Below are 18,087 nucleotides of genomic sequence, written 5' to 3'. Positions count from 1 at the left end.
AGAGCATGAAGACCAATGGCAACCAGCACTCTGGACCACCACCACCATCATCATCGTCATCCACAAACAACCATTTATCTGGCCGTTCTGAGACTTCATAAATAGACCGATGTGATTCATGGCAATCTTTTGTTAGCAGCAGCAGCACCACCAGCGGCGGAGAGGCAGTTCTCGGTTTCTCGGTCTCTGGAGTGTTTGGTTTATTACTTCATCTCATCCCGTGGACTCTGGGGCGGCCGCCGTCGACGCCGTACTCTGCTCTATTCGCTATGGCCCATAGATCAAAAGCATAACAACATCACGAATGCGTTTTGCCTCCTCCTTCTCCTCGTTGTTGTTTCCGTTACGTTTGCGCGCGCGCTCGGCTTATTTATTATTATCATTGGGGGCCACTCCACTCCAGATCGTGAATGTCCAAAAAAAGAAGAAGGGCGGGGGGCGCGGCGAGAAGAAGACCGCGAAAGTGTTGGCGGGATCGCTCGATCGCCGAGGGAATGGAAATCGATGTTGATTTGTGAAACGTGGAAATGAGCTCGCAAGGTAGGTAGGGCGGTGAAAAGCCCTGGGGGGGTGGGGGGAGGTGAAGGGATCGCTTGTTACCCACCCTCCTCCCCTTCCCTGTTGCTGTTGATTCATTCTTAGGTCTTAGTGGGATTGATTGGCCGCTCGCCACATTCCTTGGTGCTTGTTCTTTTGATGTATTGCAGAGCAATGAGAGAGACCCTTCGTTTGGTGTCCGGCAGTTTTTTTTCTTTATTCGGAGTCCCATCGGGCCCGCCATTATTGTTGTTGTTGTTATTTTATCTCCATCTTTGCGCTCTCGATCGGCAATTGATCCGCATTCACACATACCGAGAGCATAGAGCGCGGCGATGCCCGAAAAGCGTCAACTCATCCTGATCTTCTCCGGGCGCGATCTCTTCGTGATTTGGAGCGACCCCTTCTTCCTCTTCTTCCTCCTCTTACTCTCTCTCTCTCGAGAGCGCGCGGGGCTAAAGATAATATTTATTCATTCCGATCGCTTTTCGATCGTTCGATGGCGAGGGGGTGATCCTGACTTGTGGAAAAATAAAAAAAACGGACAAAATGAGCGATGACGTGGCTCGGATGTGATCGTTTTTCTGCATTTTTTCGGCTTGCAGGAGGAGAAGGTGGAGGAGGTTGTTGTAAGCGCGTGACGCCGTAGATCAACATTAAAACCCTCAATAGAAGTCTTCTCGATTGTAGAGCAACTGACCAAAACGACGTGATCGAGTTCGTGATTGTCGTCACGTCACCGATCACGCAGGACGCGCGATAGTGATCGCGAGGAAGAGGAGGCGAAGAAGAAGGGTTGTGGCTATTTATTTTCATTATTCTATGTGTGTGTGTGTGTCATTCTCAAGCGATCCTCCTTTTTTGGGAAGGGCGGACATCAATCCCCTATTTGCTACAATCAAACTCATTTAATTTATCCGCATTATTTCGTGCAGCTCGTGGCGAGCATCTCCTAGCGAGAAGATTTGATCTGTGTGTTATTATTAGCTCTGTTACTGTTGTTGTTGCGGCAAATGTCGTGAGTTGCGTCGCTCTGTGTCGCGCGTTGAAATTGAAATCTCCAAAACTTCGCTCATCGTGTTCAATTTGAATTTTCGTTTCGTCTTTTTGGCTCCAGCTCTAGAGCTTTGTGAAAGCGCCCGGATCGGACTGTTCGGGATCGTTTCGAACCTTTTGCCTTTGAGATCGCCGATCGTCACGCAATCACCCAGCCAGCATTTCGATTGATCGCAGGGTGCGAGCGTGAGCGATGGAATTGGTTCGTTACGGAGATCGAATTATCCCCCCCCTTTTTTTTTTTTTGGGTGATCACCACCAACTGGGACACATTCTGGCACATTTCTCTAATGCATATCCTCCTGCGCGTGGAGGTATTGGGAGGAAAGAATACCCTTTTCCTATTGTTTGTTCTCACCCTTTTTGGAAGATGAAGATTCCTTCCTTCGATCGCTTGAAAAGAACGGAAACATCACCTCATCCTCTCTCCGTCTTCTTCACTCCCTTCAGTTGCAGTCGATGAGTGCATTCGTTCTCTCTCTCTGTCTCTTCCTCTCTCTCTCTCTCTTACTGTCTTTGGAGTTCGATTTCGAGTTCCTTTTTCGGGCGAGGGAATGTTTATTATTACAAAAAGCAAGTCGAAGATGATGATGATGATGATTGTTGAAAGCCCCCAGTCCGAACCATGATCGACCATGGGAGTGGTGAGCATCGACGAGCATTCCAACAACCGTGAGCGTGAATCGATCCCGGGGCGGCGGGTGCGATCGCGATTCATTTGCGTGGAATTTGGAACGGCCACGGACCACGGACCACGACGGGATCACGGGAAGGAAAAATGATGTTTATGATCGAAAGCGATCGACCGAGAGACCTCTGTGCGGGTCTCCCTCCTCTCTCTCTTTCTCTCTCCGTCTGTGAGAGTGATAAAAAGGAACAAAAAGGAAGTGATTGGATTGGAAGATGACAGAGGAGAAGGAGAACGATGTGGACGCAAACGACGGCGACGAAGAAGAAGGCTCAAAACGATCATCATAAAAAAGGTGTTGTGCGCGAGCCGTCGTTGCTGCTGCTGCTGCTGCTGCCGCTGATGATGCTGATGCTGATGCTGCTCCTCCGGTGTGTGCCTTGCCCGGACTTGGCCTCTCGGTGGACCACGGATGGACGCTAACTAATACACCGAAAATTTGTCGTGATCAGCGCGAGCGAACGAACGAACGAAAGAACGCGAACGGGCCGAACGGACGAGCTGGATCATGGTCAGCCGGCGGACGAGTGAACGGGGTCAGAGATGCGCGGAGGAGATGCTGTTAATCCAAACGAGCCATCATAAATAATGAAATTTATTACGATGATCCGCTCGTTGCGCTCGAGATGCCGCGCGCTTCGGGTGATCGGACAGTAAAGGCGTTGAAGAGAAGAGATTCGAAAGGGTGGAGGGTAAGGCCCGAGTGGGCTGTTGTGGTCGCCAGAGCGCCAGAAAGGCAACTTATCAAATGGGACCAGACGCGCCTCGCCGCAGAACCCGCAGATCGCACAGAAGATCAAGCAGGAGAAGAAGTAGACGAGAAGAGGGGGAAAGGAACGCAGAGGGAGTTAACGGAATACGCGCGCCCGGTCCGAGTGTGTGTGTGTGTGTGTTTGGTTGCGTGTGAAGTCGTGGCGTCGCGGGCGCTTCATCGACAGAATTTGGATAAAAAATGGATGCTGGCACTCACTTCTCGTCGGACACTGGACTCGCGGCCGCGAGCTTGTTACGCGAGTGGCACTTAACGCACGATGGGACTGACCGGAGGTGACGAGAGGAGGAGGAAGGAGGATCTCCTCTGTTCTGGTCAAGTAGTGGGAACACCATCAGAGCTCTCTCGCGGCCAAAAGGGTGCTTCAAGGGAAATTGTCATGCTAGCGATACGGTGATCTTTACGGTTCATGTTTCAAGTCTACTTTGCTACTTTATAGTGAAGAGATTGTACGGTCGGATTTTACAGTCGCCTTCCAAGATACGGGCAGTTCCTGAAGCACTCTACAGAATGGTGAAGGTGTTGCGGACTTATCCATTACAGTAATTTTGTTGAAGATTTGTAGTACTTGTCTATGTAGAGGCTATCTAGAGATCGTTTTGATGCTCAATCTGTCACTTGTAGATGGTTTTGTCATTTAAGCCCGGCTTATCGGGCCTTGGTAGATATCTACCGTGGATGATCATGTTGATTAGGTCATCTAATGTAAATTGTACATTCCTTTGGCTTATTCGATATAGAGGAACGATATTGAACTCAAGATATTACAAGGATTTTCAAGTAAAGTAACATCAACATCGTCCAGATCTACTCTATTCAATGGTTATATAACTATAACTGATCTTTACTTGAAGAAGTATCTTACAAACTTACAAAGAGACTTGATGACTATGCTTTGAAACAGATATTCAATTTCATTTCTCCTACAGATGTCCAATATAGCTACAAGTGTCTAGAGAATGTTGTATTCAACTTTTTAATGATGAGTAATTCTTATTATTTAGAGAAGTCTTCTAAGACCAAAACTGGTCTTTTTCAGAAGAAGCATGTTCCAGACTTCCAAATTGAGACTCTGACAATTCAAGGTATTGGGTATATGACAGAATCAAAGAATTCTTACCATCCATACTGTATGAAGTCCAAATGAAGGATCAATTTCATAATGTCAGGTATACCTTGCAATTACCAGTTGATGTCCTTTGAGTCATCTAGACAAGTACGAAGCATGTCGATGAGTTCGACGAGTATTACAAGCCTCCCTATCTTAACAGTATTAAAAAGTATCGTCAGAAGATTTCACTGACCAACAACGGTGCCTGTTCTAGGCCTCAAGATGACTCTCAATGATGACCAAACGTTCCAAATTAGAGACCACCCTTCCTTATAATTAAGGGTTTAATGAGAATATTCGACGCAATTGAAATGTTTCAAGAGCCGCACAACATTCTGGCACACCCCCGGCTGGCCACTACTGGGACAGGATGTTGTAAAGACGAAAAGCATAAAATCCATCCCGTTCACCAGCACGGCCGGGACCTAGCGGAAAGGACGGGGGGAGGTACGGCTTACGGCTTTGTTAGTATCGGGACGGGACCAATAGCGGGTCTCACGACTTTGGCATGGGGCTTGGGGGCTCACGCGCCCGGTTTCTAACGAAATAATTTCAGCAAAAGAGAAACAGAGAGAGAGAGAGAGAGACGACCGGTCATCGAATGGTGGGCGGAAGATGAGGCCGAACGCCTCCGCGTGCCAACCGGGGGCGGCTCAACCGGCCAACCGGCCGCTTGGCAACCAAACCGCTTGCACGTCCTCCCACTCACACAAACAGGGGGGCCCGGTTTGGGGAACAAATTGATAATTATCTCGTCAAGGTATGTGTCAAAATTATCGAGATTTCCTTCGACGAAAACGGAGGAGGGTGCGAGATGCCAAGATGGTGGTGCTGGTGCTGGTCCTAGTGGTGGCGGTGGTCAGTGCCGATGGACGCCAGGAAACCAAAACTAGCCGATCACGATTCTCCCAGATTCGGGGCCAGATGCCCGGCTAAAGGTCCGTGGTCCGTGTGTTGTTTGCCGCAAAATCCCCGGGGCCGCAGGGTGGCCACGGCGTGGTGTGGCCGTCATAGTCCATATTTGGATCGCGCACCGCTTCGTTTGTTTGAGAAGCTTTCTCTTGGCCTCTCTTGGTCCCGGTCCCGGTGGGGTGTGATGCTGGGACAACACCGGGATTTCACTAAACGGATTAACGAGCTTCAAACGACGAGCGCCGGCGTGGCGTGGAGGTGGAGGTGGAGATGAAGGGGCGCGCTCCTCGAGACCGAGACCAAGCGAGCGACGCGAACGAGAGATCGAATTTCCAACACGTCTTTAAGCCCCCACCGGGAACAGAACGGAACGGAACGGAACGCAAAGCAGGCGGAAGCGGAGCCACGAAACGGGAATACATTCACAACTCGTCAACCTGCTCCTCCTCCTTCTCCTCTTCCTGGAACATTCCTGATCCCCGAGACTTGGTCGCGTGAAGCGGAATTTTTGGCCGACCGATAGGCGCTTGGACCGGACATGCTTTCTGTAGACAATATTTGGCGCGAGCTTGTCCTTGCGCCCCAAAACGGGGTCTAAGCAGATCACAGAACAGGGAGAGAGACAAAGAGAGAGAGAGAAACAAAGCACGAAACTGATCCTCCTCCGCGACGACGCATCGAACCCTGAGTGGCCTAATTAGGCTCCAGGCGGGCCGCGAAGTCCACGCCAGGGGTCTCTCTCTCTCTCTTCCCCGTTGGTCTATGGTTGGTAAATCGAAAATGAAGTCTCCTCTACTCCTCTCCTTCTTCCTGACGACGACGACGACGACGACGTCGACGAAAAGCTTATTAATGATAATTTTATGCTCACGAAGCGGCAGTTCCGCTGCGAGTGTTTCTATTAATTTGCGTCTAATTTAACAGCTTGTTTAACATATTAATTTCGGTGTCTATTTACGCGGCCAGGCCAGGACCATGGTCCAGACACATTCCAAACGTGCGTGCGACGGCGACGGCGACGATCGTGATCGAGAGCGCGCGCGCTGATGATGCGGCACCAAAAGGGCGACTTTATGAGTCTTGTGTATGCGTATGCGTAGTATCGTATACCGTAGAAACGTCTAACAGCGAGAGAGAGCGCGCGCCTAGGTGTATCTATCTTCATTTTATGACCTTGCTGGAGCCGGTTCACGGCGTGAGGTGGCTGCTGCTGCAGCAACCTCACGCCGTGAACATACTACGGACATCACCGTAGACACACCTTTCAACACCGATTTAGTGGCCGATTTGACATGTGTTTTCTATCCGTTTTATCACCGAGCCCGGGCCGGGTGCCTTAGTTCCCGTCCTTTTCGTGTCACTTTTTCCCTTCATCTGCCACGCTGGTGGAGGGGGAGGGGAGGCCTTGGAGATGCGCGCGCGCGCGCGCGAGACTCAATCTCTCCTTGACACGACACCACACGACACTTAAGACCACGGCGAGCCCGGGCCCCGGGACTTAAAAGCACCTTATCGTGGCTCGCTGTGCTTCTCGTGGTAGAGAGACAGAGAGAGATAGAGAGAGAGAGCCACTAACGACGATGACGACGACGACAATCGCCGCTCGGTGAAGGATAAAAAATTATGATCGTTTCCACGCCACGCTTATGGCTTAATTGTGGTTCCAATTTTGTTATTTAATTTTTTCCCAATCCCCCGCCCGGATCTGGAGGCACATGTCAGAGACCGCGACACACACACACACACACACACACACACGAGAGCGCGTGCACACATCAAGCGCACGAGGTCCGTCCAGCAGCAGCAGCAGCGTCTCAACCGAGAAACCGAGTCCAGGTCATTAGGCGCTTGCTCGCGCGCTCGTGCTCGGGTCTGGAACCTGAAAACTTGAAGGTTTGAGGTTTCATGTGGGTGTCACACACACGGCCGGCCAGCCAGCCAGCCAGCCAGCCGTGCGCCAGTGCCGCAGAGGCTCGGAGGTTTGATGTTTTAATTAAAGAAAAATGCGCGTTCTGCTACGCCTCCAGGCATGCGAGAGGCGGTGAGCGAAGAGGAAGAGGATCACCGTAGAGATCACCGTTCCCCACAAGGAAAGGAGCGCTTTGTGTGTGTGTTCCGAAGACGGCCTCTGATGCCTTCGCTTCCTTTACCTTCCATCGTTTTTTTCTTCTTACAAAGCCTTTACAAACGGTAATGTTGCGGCCACGAACTGCCGCCACCGCCGTTGATGTTGCTGCCGCCTGCCTGCCTGACGAACGTAACTGAATCCTCCTCCATCGCTCACGCCCTCTAGGCTGCTTTTCTCGCTGATTGATGTTTCAAATTGCCGATACAAAACGACGTCGAAGGCGATGGCGATGCCGATGGCGTCGATCGTTGTGGAGGGGTCGTAAGGTTGTTTTGGAATTTTAATTCTTTTCCTTTTTCACCCAGCGCCTAGAGGGGCCCTGGGGTGGACGCAAACACTCACTGTCTGTCTGTCCCTCACGAAATCTGCGCCACACAATGCGCAGCCCCAAACCTAGAGCCTAGAGCATAGAGGGAGAGAGAGAGCTCCGTCCGGAATGGTCAGCAGCAGCAGCAGCAGCAGAAGTGGAGTCCAACGTCCACAAATCAGCAGCACATAATTGCTGGCCATTTGTCAATCTTCAAAGCGAATAGAAAAAGGCGAGATCCCCGCTCGCTCGATCGCTCGATCGCTCGCCGGCCGCGGATCGTTTGCCGATCGCATCCATTTTTCAAACCCGGAGTCGCGTCCACCAGCGCAAGTCTGTGCGGCCGAATTGGAGAACGATTTGTCAGGAGTTGTTTTCGGCGTCGGTGGCGTCGGTGGCGGTGGTGGCGAGGGCATCATCTTTGCATAATCCTCCTCCAAAGATCGAGCGCCCAGTGATGGCTTCACACTCCATAAAGGAGGGAAAAAAAACACGAATTCGAATGTCAAACACAAAAGACAAATTCCTTTCAACCTTTTTTGGGGGTGTGGTAAGGAGGGTGGGTGGGTTGAGGAGGCGCCCCCATTCCCACGGCCAGGTCCCTGAAGGACGGTTGTCGTCGTGTAGTAACAAGCCGATCATCGAGCCGTGGTAACTGCATCAAATCATCTCGCGATCATCACCACGAAAGTGGTGTCCCGTCCGGACTTAAGAGGGTCTAGCACACACACACACAAACTACTAACGAGCTTTGAGTGATAGGTCTAGCAGATGGCGAGAACGACGCTTTTTCGCATTAGTCGAGGTGATCATCTTCGAATTTTTTTTTTTTGATGAATTTAGTTATCAATTTGGGAATTTTCGGACATTATCGCAACCAGGAACAGGTATCGTCTAGGAAAACGGGGAGCTGATGCTGATCCTCGGCCAATTAAAACCCATTAATCAGACACCCCGTTTCGGTCACTAATCTCTCTCCCTCTGGCCATCTCCGGGCGTGCGCCAGTGAAAAGTTTTATCAGGAGAGCATTTTTCGAGATAAACCGTCACTGGAAGCGCAAAGCCCTCGTATATATGTTTACTTTGCGGCTTAAACGCGAAAAGAAAAACTTCAACCCCCACCCAAGGGTGGAAAATTGATACCACTGCCAACCTGCACCTCAAGTGGAAAAGGGTTGATAATAGATTTTCCGTCGCGGTACCAATAATCCTAAATCCTCGCTCTAATGGGCGCTCGTCGATACTTTGGTAAAAAAATAAAAAAGGAAAAAAAACCGCCCCTTTGGCAACTCCATCCCCAAACTCCGTTCCCCGGAAACGGGGGCTCCAGTCGTTGGTGGTGGTGGTGAAAAACTCCCAAACAGCCTAATCCGGTTCGGGCGTTGACAGAATCAATTAAAAGATAAGTTTAGTTGCTCAGGATCGGTTACGGCACGCAGGCATCATGATGGGAGTAGCGCTGCACGGAAAGCAGATGCTCACCAAGGGGCGAAAGGGTGGCATGGGGTTGAAAACTCAAACAGGGAAAAAGGCCCGAGGAAAAACCCCACAGAACGTTGCTGCTCCCACGGGCTGGCTGACACCCTTCAAACCCCCCTCCCCCTGCCCACCATACTCTCCCCAACCCCTTTGGCGTGTAACGTAAACACATCGGGCACATCGGCAGCGCGCCGCTCGCTGGAAAGTTCTCGGGCTTTTGGCGGGAGTTTGGGAGGAGGTCTCGTGAAAATTGGAAAACCTTTTGCTAATAAAGCCATCAATGCCACTTCCCCGGCAACCCGGGGGTATGAGAAAATCAACCTTCACTCACATACCCTTATCCCACGAAGACACACACACACACACACACACACGTGCGCGCGCTCACTCGCTTGGTTGACAGATCCCTTCGGAAAAGGAAAAAAAAAGGATCGTCGCCTGGCAACGGTGTGAAAAAGGGAAAAGCGAAGCAACCCCGGAACGGTATAAAGTTGTAAAGCGTAAAGCTAATCAGAGTACGTCAGCATCATCACGCACACACACACACACAGCAACAGCGGCAGCAGCAGCACGAGCAGCAACAAAGCAAAGGTTGCTGTGTTGTTTGCTGCGCCCCGAGTGACAGCAGGAGACACTTCTGGTTGGCTGCCTGGCAGGCCATTAGCGATTAGTGCGGAGAGAGACACACGGGTCACCTTTTCTGAGACCCTCTTTTTCCCACTCCTCATCCCTCCCTTACAACACGTTCTGGAAGCAAAAAATGATTATGGTCGACCTTGGAAAAACAATTTTCCGGACGGCAAAACCGGAGAAGAAGCGCCGGGAAACCGGAAAAACGTGATGCCGCAAATTCACTTCACCGTCGTCGTCGTCCCGGGGTGGCCACCAGATTAGATTGTGTTGCGCTGGGCTGATTAGAGCCCAGCCGAGAGTGATCCCTAAATACCGCCCGCAGGGGGTGGAGGGTGTAATTTTTAAATTAAGCAAAAAAAAAGGCGCTTACCTTTCGGAGAGGGTCTCACTGTTACAGCAGCTGGTGGTCAAATTAAAAGAATTTGCCATTTTTTTTGGGCGGAAGCATGTCCCTTTCCCCATCCCCGTCAGATAGAACAACAAGTCAGCAATAATGTTCCGGATTTTCCGTTTTTCAATTCGATTTCCCTCAGGGACATCTGTGGCACGCACGCCATCGTGGCGTGGTTAAAGCGGCTCAACATTCGAATGCCTTCCAGCAGCAAGTAGGGGGTTGGTTGGTTGGTTGGTTTTGCTCCCTTATCACACGCGGCCTCACGGAATCGGATCAGAGATTTGCAGATTCGAGGCGAGGATTTAGCGGCGGTGAACGATGATTCTATCCGATTTGGAGGCCGCTGCTCGCTGCTAGAGCTGGCCGGCTAGAGGGCATCCACGTATCCAAGGAGTCGTGGGGGTTGAGGGTGGCGTGGGAGGCAGTCTAAACAATTCCTCGAAAATCCTGGCCCCAAAATCCCAACCCAATACGTGCGCTTCTCTGTGGGTGTGTGAGCGAGGGAATGATGTGTGTGTGCAGCAGAAGCAGCACACAATGACGAGGATGATGATGATGATGATGATGATGATGATGGTAAAGGGCGCCACCATCCAGCGGTCTAGGGCGCGAGGGATATTGCCTTTATTTGATATGGTAATTGAAAATAATGGATAATGTGATAGTCCATGACTCTCTCTCTCTCTCTTCTCTCTTGCTCTCTCTCTTTGTTATGCTCTCCCTTTCTCTCGGTTATCTCACTCGGTATGTCTGATGTACGTTGAGTCTATTGCAGACACGCGGAACATGCGGAGCAACTCTCTCGCAGCTCGATTATTAAACGGAGCACGATCTTCGAAGCTAGGTACACACACACGGACACGGACACGGACATGGAGATGTAGTGTGAGCTCCACATACTTTGTACCTTCCCCCCTTGTGCCTCCCTCTAGCCCTCCTACTATGGACACACATCAACGAGCTATCAATTTCATCATCCGCCCCAAAACCTTCTTCATCCCGTCATCCCGGTCGCGAGTGCTCGCAATCTGGCATGCTGGCTGGCTGGCGTACTCTCTGGTCTGGAGTTTGGCCGCCAAATGGACCACTTCTGGTCCCTTCTCTCAACCCTCTGCCCATCCCCCGGGGGTATAAATAGTTTCGTCCACTTTAACCTCACTTTTCGGACCCTTTTCCGGCTCCACGGACTGCCGAGAGACCAGAGGCCAGGCACGCACACACACACGTGCTGGCCAGTCTAGTGCATGTTTGCTCCGGTGCTTATCAAGATATGATGATTGTATAATAAGATATTGTCCGCTTCGCTGCTCTCGTAAACGGTACCGTGGGATTTCACTTCCCCAGATAGAGAGAGAGAGAGAGAGAGAGAGAGAGAGAGAGAGAGAGAGAGAACTGCTGGCCAGTTCTGACAGTTTCTGGTTGTAGTCTAGAGGTTTCGTGCACCTCGATGAGTGACAGCAGCGCGTACACTGCGTGGAGTGGTACTATTGAAGGTTGAGGAGAAAAGCATTGTTCTAATCGGAAAGGTCGGAAACAAACATCATTCCCGAACCTGGCCCGATGGCGAGAGCGTATTTGCAATAGCATTTGATTAAACTATTTGTCCCGCCGCTGCCCGAAAATCCGCAGCCCCGAGTTCGCGAAAATCCGCAAACGTTAAATGTTTAATCACGTTCCAGCGGAGGACACTTTTGTCATGACGGATTGGCGGCTGCCTGTAAATGTGCGCTTCGAATGCACTTTCATCTCTAATGCCATTTCATAATTAATCCGCTCACTCGGTCTCTCTGTCTCTGTCTGTCTCTCTCTGTGTTCACTAATTACGCGAACGGTCGCGTCGCGCGAAAGGCCGCAGGAACCCTTTTCTAATGTGGCCTAGCGCGGTAAGTGCTCACTCAAATACTATCAATTGTAAATGGCCGGCACACTAGTACCGACTGTCCGTGGCGGCTGGAAGGGAGGATGCGATGCTTGATCGTCCGATAGAGCGAAAGATGAGTTTTCCGTTCCCGGTTGAGTGTGGCGTGTGCCAATGTAATTATCATATCTCGCGCCCTTTACTACAATACCCCTTCTGCTGCTGCTGCTACAATGACAAACGTGTGTTACAATATGGACACCCTAGCCCCGGCCACACTGGGAACCGGGGATTCTTCGGAACCACCCCGGGATTAGTGGCCTCTGACCTCCATTCGGTCACAACCCCCCCGGCATAGCACAAAAGGGTTACGATCCCGCACAATGTGTGGCGACCCCTCGCTACGCAGGAGGAACATCAGCACATGCCAGCACGAAAAGCTCGGGGTGCCAGGGTGCGCTGTCCGGCGCTGGCTGTCTAGCTAGCTGGCTGGCTGTCCGACTGGCTGGCTGCGGAAAACTACTCGAGATTGAAGAGCGCAGATAAAACAAAGGCAAACATAATCAAATGAAAATCAAATATAATTAAATTGATACGTTTCCGCCCCAACTTGTGGGGTGTTAGGAGGATGGTGGGGGGTGCTACACCCCGTTAAAAGGGGGAACGTTGCACTAGGAAAGAATAATAACGAGCCACGGGAATAGGGGTAGGTACACGACGAGGCTGTGGCGCGGTGGTGGGAAAATTGGTTTGAAGTTTCACTAGATTAGAGAGACAGAGAGAGTGAGTGTGGTGTGTGTGTCAGAGCAAGAGAGAGAGCACGGTTTAGTGCGCTTGGACATGTTGGACTAGAAGCGATTACATGCCACGGGTACTGCATAGTAGATGGCGATGCATTTCCCGCTATATTCCATTTCCGCCCCGGCGGTGGTGGGCTTTACATGGCAAAAGGGCGAATGGGTTCGAGGGGTGAGTGCCGCGTGAAGTGAAGCGCGAATATTAGAACTGCTGCTGCTGCTGATGTGACTGACCGGCGGGTGGATTAATGAAGTTACCGAAGAGCTTGAGCGCGATAGTGAAGAGGATGCTCTGTTCGCGATTAACTTTCCAGCTTTCTGGAAGCATACCCCAGGACCCCGCCGGATGACTAACTTTGACCATTTTATGCCACATTAGCAACATGGTTTTTATGTGTTCATTTGCAATGATTTCGGATAAAACCATGCCCTTCGCCATACACGATCAGATTATCCATCATACCGTAAGCTCTTCATACATTCACATTTGATCACTCACTGCGAATGCTATTTGCACAACCAGCAGTGTTGAATGAAAAGTTGCTAAAACTCTTGTTATTTTTCTTTGCTGAATGTTTTTTAAAATAATCATTGATGACTTCTGCTATAGGTCGAACACAACAGAGAAACATATAAAACGATGAATAATATCGATTGCAAAATACGTTTTGCCTAGCCAGAATTTTTTCTTTTCAAACGAATCCTACAGACAAATAACAACAACCAGGGCCGAAAATTTCAGTACAGTTCGAGTTTCTTGGAACTTGACTGACGATCAGATTGTTACACAACGCGTAAAATCTGATGTACAACTTTAACGTGTATGGAAGGCTTTAGGCCACTTCTGATCAATCTCTATGAATAATAATTCTTTGAAATTGAAATAGAATCATCGATTCGGTGCTAGTACTGGATGGTTTTTGGTGTAGGCGATGACCTAGTTCCTAGTAAGAGCACAGAGCACAAAAGTTGCGAAGGAGAGAAATTTAATTCCTAATTAAAATTTGTAACTCAAATTACAACCCCGGTTAACATGCTGCAGATGCAGAGCGAGAGAGAGAGCGAAAGAGAGAAAGGAATGGAATAAATATGATTAAAATGCCCCCAACAAAACTTTTGTCCTCGCCACGCATTTCTTTTACTAGAAACTGGCGGTTTTTTTTTTGCTCTTCCCCCATTTTCTGGTGAACAAAAGCGAACTTTTGCGACGCTCGCGGACACTCGAGTGAATAAAAACAATCGAACAGCACACCGCACCGCACCGCACTGCCACACCACAACAACAACGGTCCTACCGGTCTATCCCAAATTAATTGCTTTAGCATGCGATTAACGTTGGTGCAAAAGTTCGTGTCTTCGTGGACCTCCTCCGGTGGTGGTCGCTGGAAAAAAGGGGTTGGTGCGAAAATTAGAATCACTGACACGGCACCGGATCATCACCGGGGCAGCAAGCAACACCAAGGGAGGCCGCTTCGGTGCGGAAATCCATATTTAACTTTCCTCATTGGTCGGTCGGTTGTCTGGTTGGAGGTTGGATTTTCCGAGAAAAGATGTGCGAAAACTGTGCGTGATCTAAGGGGGAAAGGGGGGGGGGGAGCGGTCGAGGGGTGGCAGGTCTATAATCCTGCCTCCTTCTTCCACCCTCCCCCCTCTGGTTTTTCCCGCTCTGAGCCCGCTAAACTTCTGCCCAAGAGTGATTAGACAATCCAATTTCTTCTTCCTGTTGCGAAACCAACACCAACACCACCAGCAGGGAGTCGAGATCTCAAGAGTGAGAGAGGGAGGTTGGTGTGAGTTCCAGGGAGCATAATAATAATAATAATAAAGCAGCGCAAAAAATACCGCGTAGCATAGCGGGCGTCGGGCGGCTACTGGTGGTGGTGCCGCGAGGAGAGAAAATTGGAGGAAAATTTCAATCATCCAAAAATCGCCAAATTTATTCACTTCTCGGTCGGAACGATGCGGGGAGCAGGGGATGAGGGATCAATGGGGGGGAGGGTTTGTGGCGATGTTTCTGGAGCGTTACATAAACCCCTGGCCCTTCCCTGGCCGGCCAGCAGACTGCTGAGGTAGGCATCACCTTCTATTTCGATCTCTTATCAGGAATCCGGAGGCTGGAGAGCGAATTCGCGATTCACGTGGGCGCGTCTGGTGGGCGGGTGGTGGTGGTTTCGGTGAGGATTAATTTATTCCGCAACCAGTGACACACACACACACACACGCGCACACGCAGATCGTGCGCAGATTGGAAGTCTCCTGCTTCTCCTGATGATGGATTCTCGGTGATGGTCTGTGGTCGTTGGGTCCACGCGATGGCATAAGGCGGATGGAAGGAGGAAGCATAATGAAAAGTGCTTTCCCTGGTGCTGTTGGTGGTGGTGTTTAGGTGCAGGAGAAGGGATGGGAGGAGGGGGAGCAAGATTTAGGAACATAATTAAATTAGGAGCCTCTTCTGCGGGAGTCAAGAAGTCAAGAAGGATATCTCTCGTCGTCGGCGGTCCCTTAGGCCCATCGTTGCGTCGTAAAAACCGGTTAGGATATCCGCGCTTCCGACTTCCGTTTTTATGGTTCCCGATCTCCAGTGCTTCTGCTGCTGCTGGGTTCCTGATGATGATGGTTGTAGTGGTTAGTACTTTCTTCCGGTTAGGCTTGCGAAGGCTACTGCGATGGACAAACAGTTTGTGACAGACAAAGACTCGCCTACTGTTATGTGATCCGTCGAGGTCCCCATAATGAGCCTGAGATATTTTCCATCGGAAAATTATCCACAACACACGAAGGTGCTCCTGCTGAGTCAAACGAATGGAGAATGATCGAATAAACGGAACGCGCTCATCACCATCACCATCATCATCCGTTATCCGTCAGATCCGTCTTCTTGGCCACTCTCGTGAAAAGGTCGTGACATAATTCCGTTACGTAGTGTGTGAAAAGGATGAGGGAAAAATGCCGTGGAAAACCTCCTTCTGATCCTTCCTTGGTGCTAGGCTACTTCCACGTCAACAAGAGTGCAGAGAGAGAGAGTGAGAGAGCAAGAGAGAGCCGCCATTCGGTTTGGCACAAACGACGATGATTATGAGCCGTTGACGACGACGACGATGACGTGCTGCCGGTGTTGAGTACCTTTGCCGCCGGACTCAAGCGTGAGGACACTTGAGTTATTATTGCGATTTTTCGGTGGCCCTCGCTATCGCCCTCTGCATCGAACGGACGAACGAACGAACGAACGAACGAGCATCTTATTGCGCTGCGACGACGGTGACTTATGCTAAGTTTTCACCGGCAGAGCGCGCAGGCAGCGCCTCTTCAAAATGGTGGACTAACGAGCATGGTGATGATGATGATGATGGGGCCGAACGAGAAGCGAGACCAGCAACGAGCTGATTAAATTTTTAACTGTTTAATGCTAAAGTCACCGGGGCCAAAGCCAAAGGACCCCTCTCTAGGCCGAGATCTCTCGCCGTTTGTCGTCGGTCGTGGTCCAAGGTATCCAAGGAAGCGAAAATGGTCGCCTACTGCGATGGCGGCGACGGCAACGTTTCGGAGCGACTTGGATAACGACGAAAGTGTCATCATTAAATCGCCAACGGAATAACCACTTTTCGGTTTCTTCTCCGGCCGGGAAGGGGACATAATTTCATTTACCGCCTGCTTCTGCCCCTCCCCCGTTCAAGCCGTACGTACACTATCGACGCGCGCGCGTTTTTCACGCTTTTCTCGCGAGCTCATTTTCCAATAACGGGATGGTGGCGACTGTCGTGGTGTGCCCAGAAACCGTGGGGTTTATTTATAAGTGTGAACGGAAATTGAAAACGCCATAATAAATAGTTTGCTGCTTCCCTTTCTCACCCCCACTGGTCACATTACTGGCCTCTCGTCCGGCCAGTAACCGGTCGCCCATTTCGGGGAGAAGCAGCGCGAGCCTAGAGTCGTCTAGTCTTGCGAGGTGGCCGAAGCTTCCGGTGGGGCTGCCAGCTTTTTGGTGTAATAATTTTTTCCCCGTATTTTCATCTCTCGCTTACGCTCACTCGCTCTCTTTTTCTCTTGCTCACGCGCGGCCTATCCTTAGCTGTCTCTTCATCATTGCTACTGGCATCACTTAATTTCCTTTTCGCCCTTTTACTCTCTTCTCCTTCTCCTTCTTCTCCTAGGACTACACGACTCCGCTAATCCTGGCGGCCGCCGGAGGACATACCGCTTGCGTCATCGAGCTGCTGGAGCAGGGTGCCGATCCGAATGCCCGCCGTGTGGTAAGTAGTGAGAGTGCGAGAGAGTAGAGTGGCGTTCGGGGACGTGAAATACAAATTATAATATTCGTTAGCAAACGATTTAACTGCCAAAAGTGTCGGAAGTTTGCCAGAGAGCCGGCCAGCAAGCAACCAACGAACACCCTTTTTCGTGGGCTCCGGGGAGCGCGAAAAGCTGGGGAGGTGTTGAAAAATGTAATGGAAAATTCCCGCTCCCCTCTTTGGACGCCATTTAGAAATGGAGCGCGCGCGATTTGCGTAGGCACATTGCACGCCGCGCTCCAAAAAAGTAAAAATCAAGCGAAAAAAAGGAACTCCAAGGAAAGTGTGCTACTAGCTAGTGGCTAGTTTATGATTTCATGTTGCAGCGCGGCCACCAGCAACACCAACCACTGCACCGCTTGCTGCTGCTGCTGCTGCTGCAACTTGCTGTGAATTCTCGGCTGCAGAAATAACCGAAAATCGTAATTCGTTTTCGGTGTCGTCGGTGAATGCCACATGTATTTGCTGTTGGAGCTGGAATGTATTCTGTGTTACTCACCCCTTACCCTCGTTGGGAGTGAATTTTTGGACAGTTTGAGCATGAAATCGTTCGAACACACAGTTTTCAAACACGACGCTCGCTTCGGTTGTTGCGAAGCAACGATGGGACTCAACTCTCGGACTCAACTTAAATGGTGCAATTTTATGTTCACTTTCACAGGGAAAACATATATAATATACCAACCGCATTAGAGGCGGGGGGCGTCCGAACGAGCACCCCGTTAACAAGAAACACATGTAATCCCTGGCCAGCCCCGACCTCATTACCTTAGAAGTTGGTCCCTGTACCGAATAGTTTTCCAAACAGTCCATTCCTTCGGTTTTTCCTGCAATCCCCTACTAAGGGATGCGACATCAAACTCAACACCCCTCTTGTCCTTGCTTGGCGTTGGTCGGCGGTCGTCATGGGAAAAATGATGAATTTTTACTTTGACCCCCTTCCACCGCATCCGCAGAATATGATGAGCATGATGAGGATGATGATGATGATGTCGATGGTGTGTGCGCGCGCTATGACGCGTAATCTAACTACTCACGCTGGCTGGTCCGAGGGTGAATGATGATGAAGGAAAATCCTTTTCCACTCGCTCCTCGGGGGGTGTCAGTCGGTTGCTGGTTGTTGGCC

At 50.5% G+C, this 18,087-nt stretch overlaps 1 protein-coding gene across 2 annotated transcripts in view; it reads left to right on the top strand.

Annotated features, from left to right (window-relative positions):
- Nucleotides 1-18,087, top strand: part of LOC125951630 (ankyrin repeat domain-containing protein 29) — a 200,221-nt gene that overhangs the window by 172,135 nt on the left and 9,999 nt on the right. For both annotated transcript variants that reach the window (XM_049680594.1, XM_049680593.1), the window contains exon 4: nucleotides 16,824-16,922. In XM_049680594.1, coding sequence (XP_049536551.1) covers nucleotides 16,824-16,922 — 99 coding nt within the window. The remainder of the gene's footprint in view (nucleotides 1-16,823; nucleotides 16,923-18,087) is intronic.

Source organism: Anopheles darlingi, chromosome 2, assembly GCF_943734745.1.
Source record: "Anopheles darlingi chromosome 2, idAnoDarlMG_H_01, whole genome shotgun sequence".
Classification (NCBI taxonomy): Eukaryota; Metazoa; Arthropoda; class Insecta; order Diptera; family Culicidae; genus Anopheles; species Anopheles darlingi.
Note: the sequence above shows the minus strand (reverse complement) of the source record. Positions and strands in the feature narration are given on the sequence as shown.